The sequence below is a fragment of the Pongo abelii genome, chromosome 17 (assembly GCF_028885655.2).
Source record: "Pongo abelii isolate AG06213 chromosome 17, NHGRI_mPonAbe1-v2.0_pri, whole genome shotgun sequence".
Classification (NCBI taxonomy): Eukaryota; Metazoa; Chordata; class Mammalia; order Primates; family Hominidae; genus Pongo; species Pongo abelii.
Genome location: NC_072002.2, coordinates 72197205 through 72215327, shown reverse-complemented (window position 1 = coordinate 72215327; position 18123 = coordinate 72197205). Strand labels below are relative to the sequence as shown.

The 18123-nt window shown below is 42.1% G+C and overlaps 1 protein-coding gene across 1 annotated transcript; it reads right to left on the bottom strand.

The window, feature by feature from the left end:
* Positions 1-985: 985 nt before the first annotated feature.
* ST8SIA3 (ST8 alpha-N-acetyl-neuraminide alpha-2,8-sialyltransferase 3) lies at positions 986-17613 on the bottom strand. Its single transcript, XM_024236190.3, has 4 exons — positions 17139-17613; positions 15631-15753; positions 12679-13236; positions 986-10164 (listed from the first exon to the last, which is right to left on the bottom strand). Exons 1-4 carry the CDS (start codon positions 17315-17317, stop codon positions 9882-9884), a joined length of 1143 nt encoding a protein of 380 aa, XP_024091958.1. The 5' UTR covers positions 17318-17613; the 3' UTR covers positions 986-9881.
* Positions 17614-18123: the final 510 nt, after the last annotated feature.

The following is an 18123-nucleotide window of genomic DNA, read 5'->3' as shown; positions in this document are numbered from 1 at the left end:
GTATCCTGTTCATATCTTGCCCAGTGTTATGTGCAGCGAACAGTAAGGATTTTAGGTTTGAATTAAAGACCCACAGGCCCTCTCAGATGCAACCATTGTCTACTGAAGGTGGAATGCTTTCAATCATGCTGTATTTTTTTTACCCAACTTGAGTTTCTCCTTTTGCTGGAAATTGAAATCAACCAGGAACAAGAACAGGATGTGTTTTTGTGCATTGATATGCTGAGACATTTTTGACATTGGAGCACAGATATTGAGAAAAATAATTCCTAGGACTATTCATTCATTCCTTGAGTCCATAAATGCTTACTGAGTTTTGTTCACAATGCTGTCTGAGGCAGCACAGTCAGAGAAAAGCTAAGACTTTTGGTGTCTGTGGTGTGGGTACAAAGATGGGGAGGATGATGAGAAAGAGTTGAAGTGTTACACAGACTCCATGGTGCACCTGTCCATCCATTTATCCATCTGTCCATCTCTCCTTCCCCCCATCTGCCCATTCATTCATCCATCTATTCATCCTATAAATATCAATTGAGAGTCTACTTAGCTCATAGCACTGTTCTAGGCATTGGGGGTGTAGTGAGAATAGACAGGCAACATTTCCTGCTTTGTTGAAGGTAGAGCTTATAATATAGTGGATGACACAGATCAACAATGAGTAAACAAGTTAATAGTACCATTAAAAAATGATATGAAGAAAACCAGCACAGGGAAAGGGGATAGAGGCTGACAGTAGTAGTTGGGGAAGGTTCTATAAGGAGGTGATCTAGAGAGAGCCTGGGATGGGATGAAAGGTACAGAGGAAGGAGCACTGGATTGGGAGTCAGGCTGAGTTCTCATTTTGACTTGTCACTTAACTGCACAGCAGGGACAACTCCCTCAGCATCTCTCTCTCACCTGATTATTCATTAAATAAAATGATGTATGTAATAGTAACTTTCAAGAGTAATGTATTATTATTAATAATGTTAAGGCCTGTCACATGATTAGCATTTAAAGGACCAATGGAAAAGTTATGTGTAGGGACTTTGAGTATTTCCTGCTTGTTCACGGCTGTAGACAGCCACGCTCACCCTTTCTGGGGTCCTACAAATTTCCAAGGACCTCAAAACACTGAGAATATAAAACAGGAGGAAGCATTCAATCTCTTCACTGGATGAAATGTGAGTATGTGTTAGCACATGTATGTGTGTGTATGTGTGTGTGTGGGCTCTCCCGAATGTGACAGACAACCAGCAGTGTTTCCCAAAGCACAATGAAACAGTTTATTTAAAAACAACGCATTCAGTACTGTGTTTGGAACACAAGGCAATGAGGCAGGCACATTCACACTTAACAAGTACATTTGAGGAGCTGTCGAAGCAAACCGTTGCATTTTCTTCACAAACTACAGTCACAATATACACGCAATTGTCTCTGTCCTTGTTCACCAAGAAAGCAGAAGATATTTACAAGTTCCTCAGTCTAGCAGTGCTGGCTTCTCTTGGGTCTCTGTGGCCCTCACATTCTGGCAGCTTGTTTCCAAGGGCAGGCGAGGTGCCTGTCACAAGAGAGGTCAGTCTGATTTGTTAGGGCCCTCGGCTTCTTCCAAAGAGAAAGAGAACTTCTGATAGAGTTGGGAAAGAGGGAAGTCTTCAATACCAGTATCTCAGCATAAAATGGCACTTTCCAAAACAAATGCATCAAGTGTTGAGTGAGAGGGTGAGCGGTCAGGGAATCATGGTATTAACAATATAAGAAGCATTTATTTTCCCTGACACATACTTCTTGCTCATTTATTTAATAACTTACATTCGCTATTCTTCTACTTTTTGACCTTTTGGTTTCATCATTACTCTTAAAGAGCTTTGCTCCTCCTTCTATACTGATACACTATTCTTTAAAATGCTGAGATGCAATGGTGAAACCAAAGTATATTAATTGAGAGAAGATATCACAAACATTCTTTTGACTTCTAATTAATGCTTTCACAATTAATTGTCAATGTCCATCTAACCAATGGAAGCAGCACAGTGTGGTGTAGCAGAATCAGTGGTTGGGAGACCCAGACTCTAATTCCAGTTAGCTAGCTGGGCAAATAAGTCTCTCCAACTTTCTGAACCTCAGTTGTCTCATCTCCACATGGAGGATGTTGATCTGGAATCCGGACTTGAGATAACATCTAGATCTGTAAAGTTTTGCTATGGACTTAGGTGGTTGTCCCATGTGAGTAAATGATAGTGTATTGTGATGTTTCAATACATTTGTTTTGTGTCCTGGGAGAATTTCAGTGCCAACTAATGATGCTTGGTGACCGGATCTCAGCCTGTTACTCAACTCCTCCCAGGGCTCTTGGCTGTAAGGGCTCTTGTGCTTTTCTGCACAGTATGGGTTCAGATCTGGATCTTGAAATATGGCTAAAGAGCACTTCTAACATGGGGTACAGTTATTCTCCGTATTAAAAAATGGTCTAGATTCCTTCAGAGGGAAACCTCTCTCTTCTTTTTGCAAGTACTTCAATGACTTTATTCCACTTATGCATGTTGACCAAACCTCTCTCCCATTGTCTGCCAATTTTTCTTCCCTACCAATTTTCTTCCCTAAGACTAAAAATGTTATGGGAGTGGCTGGTTCCTCAAGAATGGTTTTCTGGTGAATTTGTTCATAATAAAACAAGGCCTACCTGTTAAGCCCCTTGTGCTTGTGGCTGTGGACTTCTCTGTTTGGTGTCAGGAAAAGAGCCAGAGGGTGAAGGCATACTTGTGCTCAGGCTGCATGCAATTTATTGGGAATACAGACAAACATCTGAACATGCACCTGACGCATTTAAAATAAAATGTAGCTTGCTCAATGTAGAAAAACAAGCTCATTTCAATGACCATTAGGAAGAAAGAAAATGGAGGAATAACCTGGCATTTTACACATAGTATAGAAAATGTCCAACTTGTGTTTCAAGCATTTACAGTTTAGAAATGCCTTACAGAAACTGTAAGGTATTTTATTATAGCAACGGAAGTAGATTTGGTCCTTCATGATCTAATTTTGATTTAGTACATGCAGATAACAACTTATGGCCACTCACTGTGTCCTAGGAATTAGGCATATTTTTTCCCAGCATTGCCTCTCCAAAGATTTAATGAAGCCCACCTAAGAATGACTTCTACCAGAAAAACTTGCAATTTGCAAGCAAAACTTGTTCTGTGGATTACCAGAGTATCTGATTTCTAAACACTCAGTTGGAAGTACACTTACAACTAGTGGTGAGAAAGGACAGTTGCTCTGTTGCTCAATGCCAGGGGACTGCAGGGGCCAAATGTGTATTAGTAGATTTTTGTTTTTCATGGTCCAGCCTTATATCACATGACACCTTATCCTACAAAGTTTGCCCAGTCAGCAATGAAGTTGCCCAGAGATATTCCTACCCAGTGGTATTTCTTGACTATTGGAAACTTTTCTGAGGGCAAATCAACTCCAGTTGAGTGCAACTTAAACTCTCAGCGTGATGTTTACTGGATGTCCCCTGGTAGGGTAGAGACCTTGGAACCTCAGTGCCTTTCCAGATATGTAGAGCCAAGTGAGCTTACTGGGTGCCTTGTTCTTCCCCTGCTCCTTTGCAGGCACTGTTTTGTGGGTACCTGTCTTTTTTTTATTGTGTCAGAAGGATGAGGGGCAAGTGGATAGGGAAAATGACAAAGTTGGGAAAACAAGTGATGAACTATAGGTATAGATTTTTTAAAAAAGATCAGCCAAACATGGTTTTAACTGGTAGTTAAATTAAAGAATGTTTTCCTGGAGGGTCACCCTTAGAAATTAGAAAAGCCACAGTTGGTAATCTCCTAAGATACTGGGGAGTCTGTTGAGAGGTTCCTAAGAGTCACGTGGAATATTTGAACACCTTGGGATCCAATAATATGCTCTTTTACTAAAAATCAGTAAAACTAACCAACATGGAAATGCTTCCCTTGGTGGAGGGGACATTTAAAAGTCCCTCCAAAGCCTCTGCTAGCCTCTCCTATTTGGTACTCACTGACTTAAAAATTGTTCAGGCAGTGCTGTGCTGGAGCTGGCTCATGCTGTATTGGAGCCAACTTATACTGGCTCTTGAAAACATATTGTTGTGTTTTCAGCTGGTTGACATTAAGTTAGTAGCTTGAAATTGGCTGAGATGAGAGTATTTACACCATGGAAATTGGTAGGTGCTAAAAATCTGGGTTCCACTGTTTTCCAGAGCCAGTTGTTAAACATTTGGCAGCACACCAAAGAGCTAAAACTGTCTGAGAATCACACAGAAGGAAAATCAAAGGAACCCTTTGGTATCACTGTTGTCTAAAGCCCTTCTATGTGCACAGCTATAGAAAGAATTCTGGCCAAAGCTTCATTAGGATGGTGGCACATTATCCAACAGAGGTGGTACAAGGCCACAAGTAATAACTGATCACCCTTGTTATACTGGGTTAGTCTTAGAACTGGAGCCTCTTGAATTTCCTTTTTTGATTGGTTTCATTTTAGCCTGAATACCTTTGTGTTTTGGAGACTACCTGAGGTTGATAAATCAGACCCCTTAGATAAATATTTTAGGCTCTGGGAATGACTTCCAAATTGAATCTGAATGAATCACTTAAGTTACCTGTTTCTCATTCTCACCAGTTCTAAAGATGAGTGACCTGAGATCTGTCTCTTAGTTTGAAATATAAAGAGGGAAATATGAAGAGCTGGCCTTGAGATAAAGTGTATATTAAAGCTTGCTCTCCACCTTGTCTTTGGGCTTGCATCCATTCTGACTAAATTGATCAGTTACTATTTGCTTATAAATTAGCAACTGGTCAATTCGGCTGAAACAGCTGAATTGTTGAATCAGTAAGACTGTGTCTATATTGCCATTTAACATGATAACCTTAAGGAACATGTGAAACTAATTGCACAAGGAGAGATAAGCATTTAGCTACTTTGTTCAAAATGGTATATATGACTCTGGATGTATATATTACTGGTTTCCAAATGGTGGTCACACGAATCACCTGGGAATCTTTGTAAGTTGGACTTATCCCAGGACATTATGAATCAAAGGTCCAGAATGAGTGGCAAGAATTGTATTTTGAAGAGTTGCTTATTTCATACAGCTGTGTTTGCTGGGAGATCAGCTGCATAATCCGGGTCCTAACCTCAGAACCCCAAGGTAACCTTAAACTGAAGTCAGTTACTCTGCAACAACTCTTCACTCTGATGCCACTGTCATCAACAACAAGAGAATAGGCTTCACTGAGGAACATCTATTCATACATGTCTTCAATCAGTCATCACAATAAAAATAAATTTTCAGAAATACTGCATAAGACGACAATATATAATACAATAATGACATTCTAAAATGTTTCCCATTTCAAATGTTGTTATCTATGTGGCAAAGCAATCGGAGTGTGAGAGAGGCATAATGAGTCATCTTGATGCTTAGTACCAACTGATCTGTGGCCTCGATTAATTGGGCCACAGAGTCCAGACAGGTCAATCAGCTGGCCAAGGTGCCCTCAATCCCCAGCACCCAGAGTGCTCTATCTGGGCTTCCAGCCACAAACACACAGCCCCTTTGTAAGCAAAACGACAGTTCTACACATTCAGGGAGAAGCAGAGGCTTAAACAGAAACTTGTGCCTAGTGCATTCAAACAATTATGGGAAAAAAGGTTTTAAGAATCTAGAATTATACAGAAAATTGCTCAGTTTGTCATTTTGCACATGAAGACTCATGAATTTATTATTATTTGTATATCTTCTTAGCATATTGAACTAAACACAATATTTCAAAGTCTGCTGTTGAGATTACCTATAAAATAGAAGGCATTTCTTAACTCAAGGGACCCCGATAAAAGTTGTATATATATGGAGAAGTACACAACAATTTTCAGCCTTCAACTTCTAAATTATGCATATATATTACTAAAACAAGGTTTTACTAAGATGAATAGCTTATTGGGTAAGATTCCAGCTGTCAAGCATGAACCACCAGTAACTTAATTGTTATTTATCAAATCATGATTTACCAAGGGTGTTTTCTTTCATCTCAGGGAGAAGGTAGGTGATAACTGGTGGACAGTTGCATACCCACACAAGCATTTCCTTTATTGTTCTGTGTTGGGAAGTCATTTTTGGGAGGGAGAGGAGAACCTTTTTTCCTCTTTTATAGACTTTCTAACTTATTTTATGTGCTCTGCAGATCCCAGACCAAAAACCACTTTCCTTGTGAGCCCAGCTTCATTTGATGCTGGCAAGGCCAAGAAGTACTAGAGGAGGAGTCATAATTTCTCCACCAATTGACAATGTCATCTGGGGCAAATCACCTAGCCTCCCTGTTTCTTCATTTTCTCATTTGTAAAGTCAAGAATCAAGACTGGCGAAGCTGAAGGCCTCTTCATTTCCAGTGTCCTAGCAATCTACAATATTGTCCCTGCTTCCTTTGACCTCAGGTCAATACCGCTTTGTTGTCTGAGAGTGTCTAATAATTAGTGCCTTGACTCAAATCAGAAGAAATGTTCTCCCATTCCTTGGCTTCCCCACCAAATTAGGTTTCTCTTGGCACTCACATTCATGGATAAGTAGTGGCTCGGGCATAAGGAAGCTGAGGGCAGGGGCAGCGGTTCTTCCTTTGCACATCCTTGCTGGTAGCCCCATGGCCAGGTACCTGACATCAAGGTCACAGACAGATGGCACAGTAGTCATAGTCAGCACTGCCAGGCACACAACACTACTAAACATGCAGCACTTTTACAATTCACAGACACTTAAGACACAGACACAAGGTGGAGAAATGATAGACATTTTAATAATCAAATATTGGAAAGAATTTTTGGGGTGTGGGAGGAATTCTTGACACCACAATTTAGCCCTATCTCCCTTGGATCTGCATCTGCATATGACACTCAGAATAACCGGTGAAAACAGAGGGTCTAGCATTAAGCAGGTTGCCAAAAGTTCGTGATTATTTCCCCTCTCTGCAACTTAATTGGTTTTTTGTGTTGGTGTTATGGGTAGAAAGCCTTGGGGGCTTTATGGTAAAATGTATTCCAATAGCTGAAAGTGGACTCTGTTGTGAGTATCCTAAAAAAGGGAAAGGGTCTGACAAAAGGATATAATTAGTCTAGAACCAACAAAGCAAGGTCAATGCAAAAGCCAGGGCATGTGTCTACAGCTGAAAGAGGCGGAAAGAGCCAATGGTCCCGAGCTGATTACTGCCCAGTTCACTGCACTTGACTACACAAGCCTGGGAGCTGCAGGAGAGCCAGCTGCCTTTCTAATTAGGACACTTGGGACACAACAACTTTTTTGATCATAAAAGTGGTTGTATAGATTTAATCTTTGAAACAGTCTTTAAAACCAAACAGAGATTTTGCATGGTCAGCTAGAAGCTACTATTCTTCAAAAGTGAAGGGTCATCTATTGGGATCATCTCCAGGAAGTCCTCCTTATAAGCAGAGATGAGCCTGATCTCTAAACCCCTCAAGTTCTGAAGAAAAGTCCATTTCCTCACTATTTTGAGTTTTCATTAAAGTGATTGATAACACGGTGGTGGGGGATGGGAAAGTCCTCCTACTCTAAGGTTAAGATGGAACCAAGACTGCAATGAGATTTCAAGAATCTCCCTGAACTTAAACAAAAATCCTTGGCATTATGATGAGATAAAATTTAAATTGTCCACTACAGAACAATAAACTGTTTTTTAGAGATTCTGGTCTTTTCCTCTTTTAACCTTCTTGGTTTAAAGTGTCTATGCATTTATATTTAGTGAAAACGAATGGGGACATTGGGATTAAAACTCGAGTCAGAATCTGGCCCAAGTAGTATTGGCATTAATATCACTTAGCTATAACCAAATGAACTAAGTGCTCAGGAACAGCCAACTAAACACTTCTGTCAGTTGTCAATCTCTCAGTGATCCCAACAGAACACAGTGTGAGGATGGTAGTACAGTCCTCTTCAAAGGGACAGGGAACAAACACGGTGTGGTTGTGATACCCATCAAATTATACCACTGAATTACAAAATGTTTTTAATGTCTCCCCTTATAATTATATTGTAATGTGTGTCATAATTGGTAACACATTTGAACCTGGTGTTCCTTTCATTAGTTAATATCTAGATCTACTATGAAAGTTGCTCTAATTAGATTGCTTTCTGAAAAGAATAATAAGGCAGGTTTAGGACCAGGCAGAATGTGAGCATAATGATAGTGTCTTTCCTTACCATATTTGGTTTAATTTTAGGCATGATCTTACCTTCCTAAAGAGGGGCAATGAGCTCATCACTGAACTACAGCACATTTTAAAAGAGTTATTTGTCACATTGCAAGCAATCTAGATGAGATTTCAGGAAAAGAATGAGCTACCCCACTCAAATGCATAACAAATATGCTTGACTGGCATTTGGAAAGAAGAAAGAAACTCTTATTAAAATTTAACATCAACTTGGCCAGACTTTGGGCTGAATTGGAAGAACAAAGTGCTGCTCAGTAAAAAGCCAGGGATGGGAATGATTTGATTTCTACTCATATGGCTGAAATAAAGAAAATGAGAATGGCCAGCTACTTCCTTCATCGCAGGTCTACATAATCTTGGATTCCAACTCTTGCCACTGCACAATGGCTTTTTCTTTTGAAATGCTTAATTTGTAGTTGTATAGATCTGACTTCAGTGGAAAGAGGGAATATCCAGTGCTACAATGTTCTCAAAGAGAACAAATGGTTCTGGATTGGTGGTGGTGCACACAATGATACGGAAAATGACTGCACCTCAGCACTAGTCACCTGGGCGCCTGGCCTGGCCAAGATCCTCCTCCACTTTAACCCAGCTGGAATGGGTAACACGGTTACCACACTTTAGGGTACACAGGATTCCATATCAACTTCTAAATATTCTTCTTCCTTTTCCTTTGTGTGTCCCAGGGTCTTAAGATGATTCATTGCCTCTACATTCTGAGAGAACACCCAGCCCAGTGCATGGGTTGGGATTATGGGAGACACTAAACGTAGGCTGGAATGGCCTTACAGATGTGGCCACAGTGCTATTATTTGCCATAACAATGCTTACATCAAGAGACGCAATGCTATCCACAACATAGGCTTTCTTTGTGATCATGAAAGATGCACTGCCTTATATCCCACTCACCACAGAGGGACCATCCTGCTGTAGAATGACTGAACGGACTGGTGAGGACTGCATCAGAGGCATTTCTTTAAAAAAGGAATCACAAGGGAGTCCATCGTGATTTGCTTATTTTGTCATGAAGCATCAAAGTTACCCAGAACCTTAAACACATCAAGTACAAATGCAACACATACAAGCAAAGCGAATTCAATAAGATTTCTAGCAAATTATTAAACTCCACGGTGGTAGGGCAGGGAGTAGTTGCAGAGGGAGGGAGTGAGATGGTGATAGAGATAGAGATAGGGAGATAGATAGAAGATGAGATATGCAAACCAGTTTTTTACGTTTCCATTTTTCAGAGTCTGATCCCACCAGCAAAACAGGTCCTGCCCCAGTTGGCCAGAGGCCTCTGATTATGAGGACTATCTGAGCAGAGCTGCAGAAACTATAGCTCTAGTCCTCATAAAAATGAGAGGCAGTTTATTATTAAAATCCAAACATGAAAATACTTCAAACCATTTCGTTAGCAGCATAGTCCCAAATGCAACATTCCCTTTATCAATCAAGTCTAAACCATGTGGCTTCAATGCATCTGTCCTGCTAAATCTGCTAAAACTCTTAAAAGAGCAGTGCAAAAGAGAAAAGACATCTTTCCTTTTAAATGGCAGACAATCCTTATAAGACATTCTCTAGGGTTCTATTCTGAAGACTATTCAATTTGATTTGGGGCACTTTTTAAACAGCCATTTGGCACTTTCCGTTCGGAGTTCTTAGGCACAGTGTGACAGAGTCAGCTTGGTGAGCCCTTCCCCATGCATTCGGTACAGCAGCTGAAACTCAGCAGGCAGCTGGTGGGACTCCTGCCACTTGGTGGTAAATTTGGTTCCTTTTTTGTCATAGTAATGGTATGGAAGATCTTCCCTTGTGTTGGGGTCAAATCCAAAAGGCCAAAATCCATACAAGTGGATCTCTTCACATATTGCTGATGCAAGGGTGTACATAAGAATACCTGTGCTCAGCCGTTTAGGTGACAAATGTTTGTTTTTCCAGTACCTGTGGAACAATAAGTACATGTGGATTCAGAGTTGAAGGTTTCAATCAGCAAGGTCTATCTGACTGGGCTGGGTAGTGGATTTGTTAATGCAACTTAAATAGTGCTTGCTTTGAAATTATCTTTTAGGCGAACAAAAACAACTTCTGGGCACAACTGGCTATATAATTTGTGAGATCCAGCAAGAAATAAAAATGTGGACTCTTGGTTCAAAAAGTTTTGAAAATTTCGAGTGCAAGAGCAAAGTATTAAATTAAGTGTTGGGCCCTTCTGAGCATGGGATTTCCTGGGATCACACTGTTTGTACACCTTTGAAGCTGGCCTTTGAAGCTGCCCCTGGGTTTTTCTAAAGAGTGGTGTGGCTCTGACTTAGCGGTGACACAACAGAAGGCCACCAAAAAGAATGACTGTGCTTTTCTTACATAAAGGGTTCTTGGATAGGGTGAAGGAAGTCGTTTAAGGGAAACTCCTCTGTCTCTTCCTTTCTCAAACCTAGAAATAAACCCTTCATTCGGGTTTTAGAAAGATTGTGGAGCCTTATTTTTCTTCTCTCTTGCAAAAAATTGTATTCCTTGCTTCTTTGTCTTCTAACTAGGGGTTCCCAAGCCCATCTTCAGCATGCCACAATTTGGCATGCTAAATTTTTTTAATTCAGAAAGTGTGTAAGATACATTAAGTGTAAATAATAAATTATAGTTATTAGTCCTTCCACATTTAAATAATATTAATACTCTGAAGCCTTCCTGCTGACATCGCCAAATATTTGAGGCTTCTATGTGGTGTGTGTATTTATCATTGGAGATGCAGGCAGAATGAAACTGTGCATTACTCAGGTTTCTGTGGACTGTATTTCCTTCCAGTTTTCATTGAACCCATGTATTTTTTTGAGGCCTGAGTGGCTATGAAACATTATGATTAACTCCACTTTTGTGGCAGGCAGCCACACAGGATAGTTTCTGCAAGTTTCTAAGCACATGTAGTTTCTTCTTCACTACTTGAAGATTTCAAAGGTGAACCTTTCCCCTTCCAAATGAAATTTAAAAGTTCAGTCTTGGTTTGAATATTCCTGTCTAAGGAACTAGAATGACTCTGACAATCCTTTTGGTATAGTCAAACTTAAACTGAACAAAAGGGGAGCAAAATGAGGAGATCAAAAGACCATGGGACAGGTTGGCAGGAGACCTGACTTCTAACTCTAGTCTTGCTCATTTAGGGCAGTGACTTTGGGTAAATAACTTCTGCTCCTTGTACCTCAGTTGATTCATCTTTAATCTTAGGAGTTGGGCTACATCACCACTTAAAAAGGTGACCATATATCCTGGGCAAATGGGACAGTCCAAGTTTGTCAGTTATCTGTGTTGTAATTATTAATAGCACCATCTTTCTCTCAAAGAAAAAGTTCCAGTTTGGACTTTAAATTATGGTATCACTCTACCATTGAGATACAAACCAGTTTATTAGGCTGTAATTCCTCCTCCTATGAGAGGTCAACTAAACAGATCTTACATCTTAAGAGGCTACAGGATGGGAAAAACCTATTGTGGAACAAAGATATTCAGAATTCCCTGTTTACCAGGTCTCCCAGAACCCAACCCAACTTATAATAATATTTAGGGCTATGTTAGGACACTGAGGCTACTTACATAGGGGAAACTGAAGTTGAGATAATTTTCTCCAGATGATTTAAAAGAAAAAAAAAATCTACAATTAATCTTGTTTTATAAAATGCCCTGGACTAGTGGTTCTCAATTCTGACTGCATATTGGAATCATCAGGAGGGTTGTTAAAAAATACCAAGTACCTGGCCTCCACCTCCCTGCCCACCAGATAAATTACATTAGGATCTCTTGAGGCAGAGCCTAGACAATAGTATTTTTAAAGCTCTCAAGTGATTCTAATATACAACCAGAGTTGAAAATCACCAGACTAGATGAAAATACTGCATCTCTGGCTGATCTGTCTATCAAATTCCAAGAGATAACAACATGCTCATAAAATACTTTTTTCATGTTTTTGCACTCAAATATCAGATTATAAAGGCAGATTGTGCAATTTATGATTTATCTAGGTGTGTTGCTAACCTTGGACATCTACAAAACACATAAATTTAAGTCAACTGCATTGTTTCTAAAAAGAAAAACCACTTGATTTGTCTCTAATTTAGCCATTGACATTCCTGGAATATAGCTATCTATTTAAAGAAAATTCTTGATTTGTGGTGATTTCCATGACTGCTCCATAGCCATACTACCAAGGGAGAGGACAGAGAATAGAGACGGGAGACCGATGAAGCCCCAATCCTTCCATCTGACACTTGGTTACCAGCTGTGGGTAGACGGAACTTATTAGCTAGAATGATTCATTCATTCGCTCATTACAAAAGATATGAGTTTCTTCTAATTACTAGTAAACTCACCACAACAACTAATGAATTGGATGGCTCCCACCCCCAAGAGATTACAACATTGATTTGCCATCTGGTGGAGTATGAATAAAATGTAATAAAATATACACACCTGTTGACATGTTGCATTATATTTCCCGGCCAAGCCAGTTGGACTTTTAACTGACCTCTGTGTTCAACAAAAAAGTCAACTAATGTCCTGGTCACAGTTGCTGAAGTGTGGAAGAAAAATGCAGGGATCCAAAGAATGGCCCCGTCAAGCTTTTTTAAACTGAGGAAAAAGTTGTTACGGTCCTGAATAGTCAAGAGATTGTTGTAATATTTTTCCAGGATGCTGGGGTTGAAGGTGGTAAGATTGGTTTTTCTTCCAACATCTCTTTGGAAAGCCTCCGTAGGGGCGAAATTGCAACGGAAAACAAAATCTGATTTATCTATTTCTTGTCCACACTGGCTCCCTGTCAGGATCCCACTATTTCCAACCACAGCACAAATATTATAATGCTTGTTCATAATGGGTGACACATCTGGAAGCAGTGACCGGAAGTTATTGCTAATAGAGAAAACATATTTATGGCTGGAATAATCATAGTGCATCAGTTGTCCAATCCGAACACTATTCTTGGTCAAAGAAAAATTTTTTATTACATCGACATGCTGAAGAATTTCTTGCCTAAAATAAAAAGAAATTCATGAAAAGCATTCCATTCAGAAGAATTGATTTTCCATCTTATGACTTATGCTGACATTTCATTCAGAGGGAATCTTAGGCTCATTGAATCCAAAAAAGATTATACATACATAATTGTGGTCCTTGAAGGGAGGACTGCTTCAGAATCTCCGCATATTCTAATCTTTCAGTCAATTTCTGGGTGTATTCTTTGAGGCTTGTAAATGCAACTTACAGTTTTAGCTGCCATACCTTGGTTTTCTGCTCTACGTGAAGAGTGTATCTTATTTGATCAGCAGGGAGGTATAGGGCAAATTGTGTCAGAAAATACAGGGAGACAATTTACACAGGCCTGAAAGAGCTCACAATAATGCACAAACATTAGTAACACAGAGTTTGTAACTAGGGTCTACTTGTTTGCTACTGGACTGAAGTGCTCAAAGAATATCAAATATCACTGGTGTCCAAATAAGAGCCAAATAGATATGAGTCAGTACAGCACTATCTATTATTAAAATATGAAGATGGTAATAGCAGTGGGTGTAGCTGAATATTTAATAGAAATGAGATGATAATCTCATTAAGGTCCTTTGAATAATGAAACAGGGAGTTTTTTCTACTTGATTATATAGAAACACAATTTAGTTGAATAAATCTAATCCTTAGAAAACAACGCTATTATAAATCCTGAAAATATGTCCATATTCTAACAATTCAGTACATAAACAAGGCAAGACTGATACTTAGAACTAATTTCACGTTGCTTTCATATTGAGTTTAAGTAAAATTAAGTATCTCTTCTTAAAGTTTCAGCTATTTAAAATATTCAAGAGAGACTGGTAACATGCTACTTTGCTGCTAGATTCTCTGATGTTAAGTAAACCCATTGAATTTCTTACAACTTTTGCCTAAATGTAGCAGGAATGAAATGAAATGCTTTGCATATCATCATGTTGCTTGGAATTTTAATTTAAAAATGACTTCATTCTTCAAAATAGAGGCAACAGCAACTGAAATCTTTGAAACTCCCCAAGTTACCAGTACCACTCTTACAAGTTGTTAAAAAGGTAAGGCAGATTTAAAATGCTACTGGTAAAAATTTAATTAAAGATTATCTAATTAATTAAAATGAGGGAAGTTTTGAGAAGGAAATATTCTTCTGACTGGTCATTTGGGTCACGTGGCCTAGTGTGGGAAGAATATTTTTTGTTGAGTTAGAAACATGTTTTGGGGAAAGCTAGAATGTGTTCTACCCATGAAAATGTTCTGGGTTGTCCATAAAATTAATATTGAATTAAAACCCTTCCAATTATTTAAAAAAACACTTCCAGAGTTTTAGAATTGATCAATTTTCATGAACTAATTTATAATTAAACATAAGTGTTTTTAAAATGTTAATCATATGACTGTATGTTGACTTTTCATCTAAACAGTATTTTCATGAGACCATGAATACTTACTGAATTTGTTTAAATTCTGCCCATAAATTAAACTTTTAAAAGAGAGACAAAGAGCAATAACTAGAAATGCTAAGACCAAAACACAACTCCCTAAATAGAGTGGTTCGTAAAATAAGTATTCACACTTCTAATGAATACACTAGATGGCTCACATCCCATTTAGCAGTAAAATAATCCCACCATGAAGGAAGGAGTAATGAGTTATCGTGGTTTGCTAAGAGTAGACCAGAATCACTGAGTAGAATAAATACATTTGAACAAATCTCATCCTTCCTTCCACCTAAAAAAACAAAACCTCAAAACCATCTTACGTGTATAAAATGAAGCTGCTACAATTAGTACGAATTAAGTTAGGTAGCTTTACAATAAGTTAAAAGCTGTAAAGACAATGAAAACAGGCAAAACCAAAACAAAACCATAGTTAAATATCTACATACATTTGGGCCAGCATTTTCACTAGTAATTTGATGGAGACAGATTATGGCATTTTCCGTGTGTTTCAATGAAACAATACCACTTTATTCTATTTTTCAAGTTTTTTTCAGTGAGGAAATGAAAATGCATTGGGTGGTCTTTTTGCAACTAACCTTTTGTCTGTTTTTTTAAAAAATAGATGGCTTTGGCAGTACTTGCCAGACTTGTTAGCTGTAAATCATGGTGCCCAATCAAGCCCAAGTGGAATACTTTTTAATTTTTTTTTGCTATTCAAATTGGTCCTGATGTGTCCTTTTTATGAGAGGACACTACATACACAGGAGAAGGTTCCTGATCATTGCTTTTGCAGTCATGCCAAGAAAACAATGCAGATACAGCTGGTGGTGAGGGTGGGGGGTATAGATGTTTGTTGTTTTAGATGTTTTTGTTTGTTTTTGTTTTGTTTTGTTTTGAGCTCTTGAATTCTTAAAAGCACCTTTTGGATCTTTTCCTTCTATCCTACCTTTGATGTAAAAACGCTGTCCGATTAAATGTCCACTTAGAAGGTTTCTCTTGGAGTTCCTGGGTGAGAGAATTCGTAATGGGCACAAATGACGGGTCTAGAAACTTCAGCGCAAATTGTGACCTGGAGAGGAGCATGAGCACAGACAAGCGTGCTGGCCTCAGCTCGGGGAAGCCGAGGTAGCCATTAAAGTCCAGCGGCTGAGGCGAGGGCGGCTGGTACGCGTGCGGGCTCCGTTCCGTCCCGGAGCCCCTCTCATTTGGTCCACCCTCTGCTCCCACACACACCCGAGGGAAAGAAAGAAAACTGGGGAACCCCATCTGCATTGCCCATCCCTCCGGGTGCCGGAAAGACCATAAAATGGCCGTCATGCGGAGAGCAGCGCGCACGCCGGGCGCAGGGCTGGAGCCCGCGGCGCTGCGAGGACCAGGGAATCAGCACCGCGGACAGCGGCCGCCCCGCCAGCCTGACCCGCTACGCCCTTGCAGCCCCAGAGAATTGTTTTCGGAGAAAGGGCAGAGGAAACCGGAGACTCAGGGAAAGGCTGGGGGTGGTTCCTGCCTTAACCTCTTCCTTCCCGAGCCTACGTCCGATTTCACTTCCTATAACTTGGCTGGGGACCCCCGGGGGCCGCCGGCCAACTCCGCTCCTCGGTCCAGGCGGGGCTCCTCTGGGTTCCTCGCCTCGGTCCCAGCTTGGACCACAGGTGGCACTTTGTAGTTGCCACCTGCCCGTCAAGAGGCCCCGCTGGGAGAGTTCCCGGGGTCACAGGTAGGGGCGGGGGCTCTCGCAGAGCGGCGTCAAGCTGCGCCTGGAGCCTTCACGGTCCGGCCCAGCGCCGAGCGGTGACTCCGACCTGGCGAGGGTGGGCGGCCCTTCTGAGGCTCGCTTCCCGCAGGGGGCGGGGGAATTGCAGAAATCCCGGAAAGCGGGGTGGGGGGGGGGAGGCGGTTGCAGCCGGGGAAAGGGTCGAGGGAGAACGCCCCAGGGGCTTCGTGAGAATAAACCCGCGTGTCCTTTGATAGGCGTGGGGGAGGAAAGGAGGAGGGCACGAGGGGAGTCCGGCGCCTGCGCCATTAAACCGCCCGCACCGCCCCGGGCCCGGCCCGCGGAGTCTGCGGACAGGGCGCGGGGAGGGCGCTCCCCTCACGCCTGCCCATCTCCGCTCGCCGCCCCCTCCCGAACACCCACACCGTCTTTCCCTCCACCCTCACCCTCCTGAAAGCCTCCCCCAACCCCCATTTCTGAAATGAGGGAAGGGATGCTGAGGAAGAATACGAGAAATGCAATCACATCGATTTGGACAACGGCTTCTAGGGGCTTTGGGTTAAAAAAAAAAATAACAGGGAGGGGGAAGGGAGAATTAGAGAGAGGAATGGAAGGACCGCGCAGTTATCTGGCGCAAAGAGTCTCGGAGAAGCCAAAACACCCCTCCCCCACGCCTCCCCTTCCCCAAACACCCCATCAACCAAATTCCCGAAGGCGCTAACACAGAGGCCCGCACTCACCGGAATCCCGCGTGGAACATGTACATTCGGGGCGCCCCCGGGCTGGCGTACTTGGGAGTGGTGAAGATGTTCTCCTTTTTCAGGGACACGTAGCTGATGAGCGATAAAATCAGCAGGGCGACGCTGAGCATGACCAGTCCCAGCACACTGGCGACCCGGGCCATTTTGCAATTTCTCATCCCGGGCTGGGCTGGGTTCAGGGAAACCGGGGAAATCGGTCCATTGAGCGGCCAGCAGCTCGCTGGCGTGTGTGTGTGTGTGTGTGTGTGTGTGTGTGTGTGTGTGTGAGAGAGAGAGCGCGCGCGTGTGGCGAAGGAGGGGGACCCGGGCGGGGGTAGGGGGAGGTGACAGGGGCCGGGGGTTGGGGCCGGCAGGAGCCCCGGAGAGCAGCAGGACCCCCTAGGCAAGGGCGCGCGGGGCCGGGTGCCGAGAGGAAGATGGAGGGGCTGCGTGGCGGCGTGGCGAAGGAGCGCGCAGCGCCGTGCGTCCCCGGCCGCCGGCTCAGGCTCCCCCGCGCGTTTCCAGCGAGGCTGCCATCTCCGCCGCCGCCTGCAAGATAAATGTGATTGGAATAATGTTACAGTTCGATCTAAGCACAGGATTTAATTAATGAACTCTAATCTCCCAAATAACCGGGGGGAGGGGGTGCAGGAGAGGGAGGGAGTAGGGGGAAATGGTGGAGGGAGGGGGACTGAGGCTGCCAGGCTGCAGCCCGAGCCTACGGCCTCCCCGGCTGAGGGTGCCGGCGAGGAGGTGGCTGTGGGGAGACGGGATCCCAAACTTAGTTTAATGGACCATTCATTACTTTATAGTATCACGGAATAGAGAGACAAATAACCGGTTTTGCTGTCCTGGAGGGTAAACAACAGCTGGGTGCTTCTCAAAGAAGCAGGGAGAATGGTTTTTGGAAGGCAGCTGTTTAAAAGAATCTCCCCTCGTTAAGGCACCGCCCTAGCCCCCCGCCCCCCGATCCTCCCACCCCAAA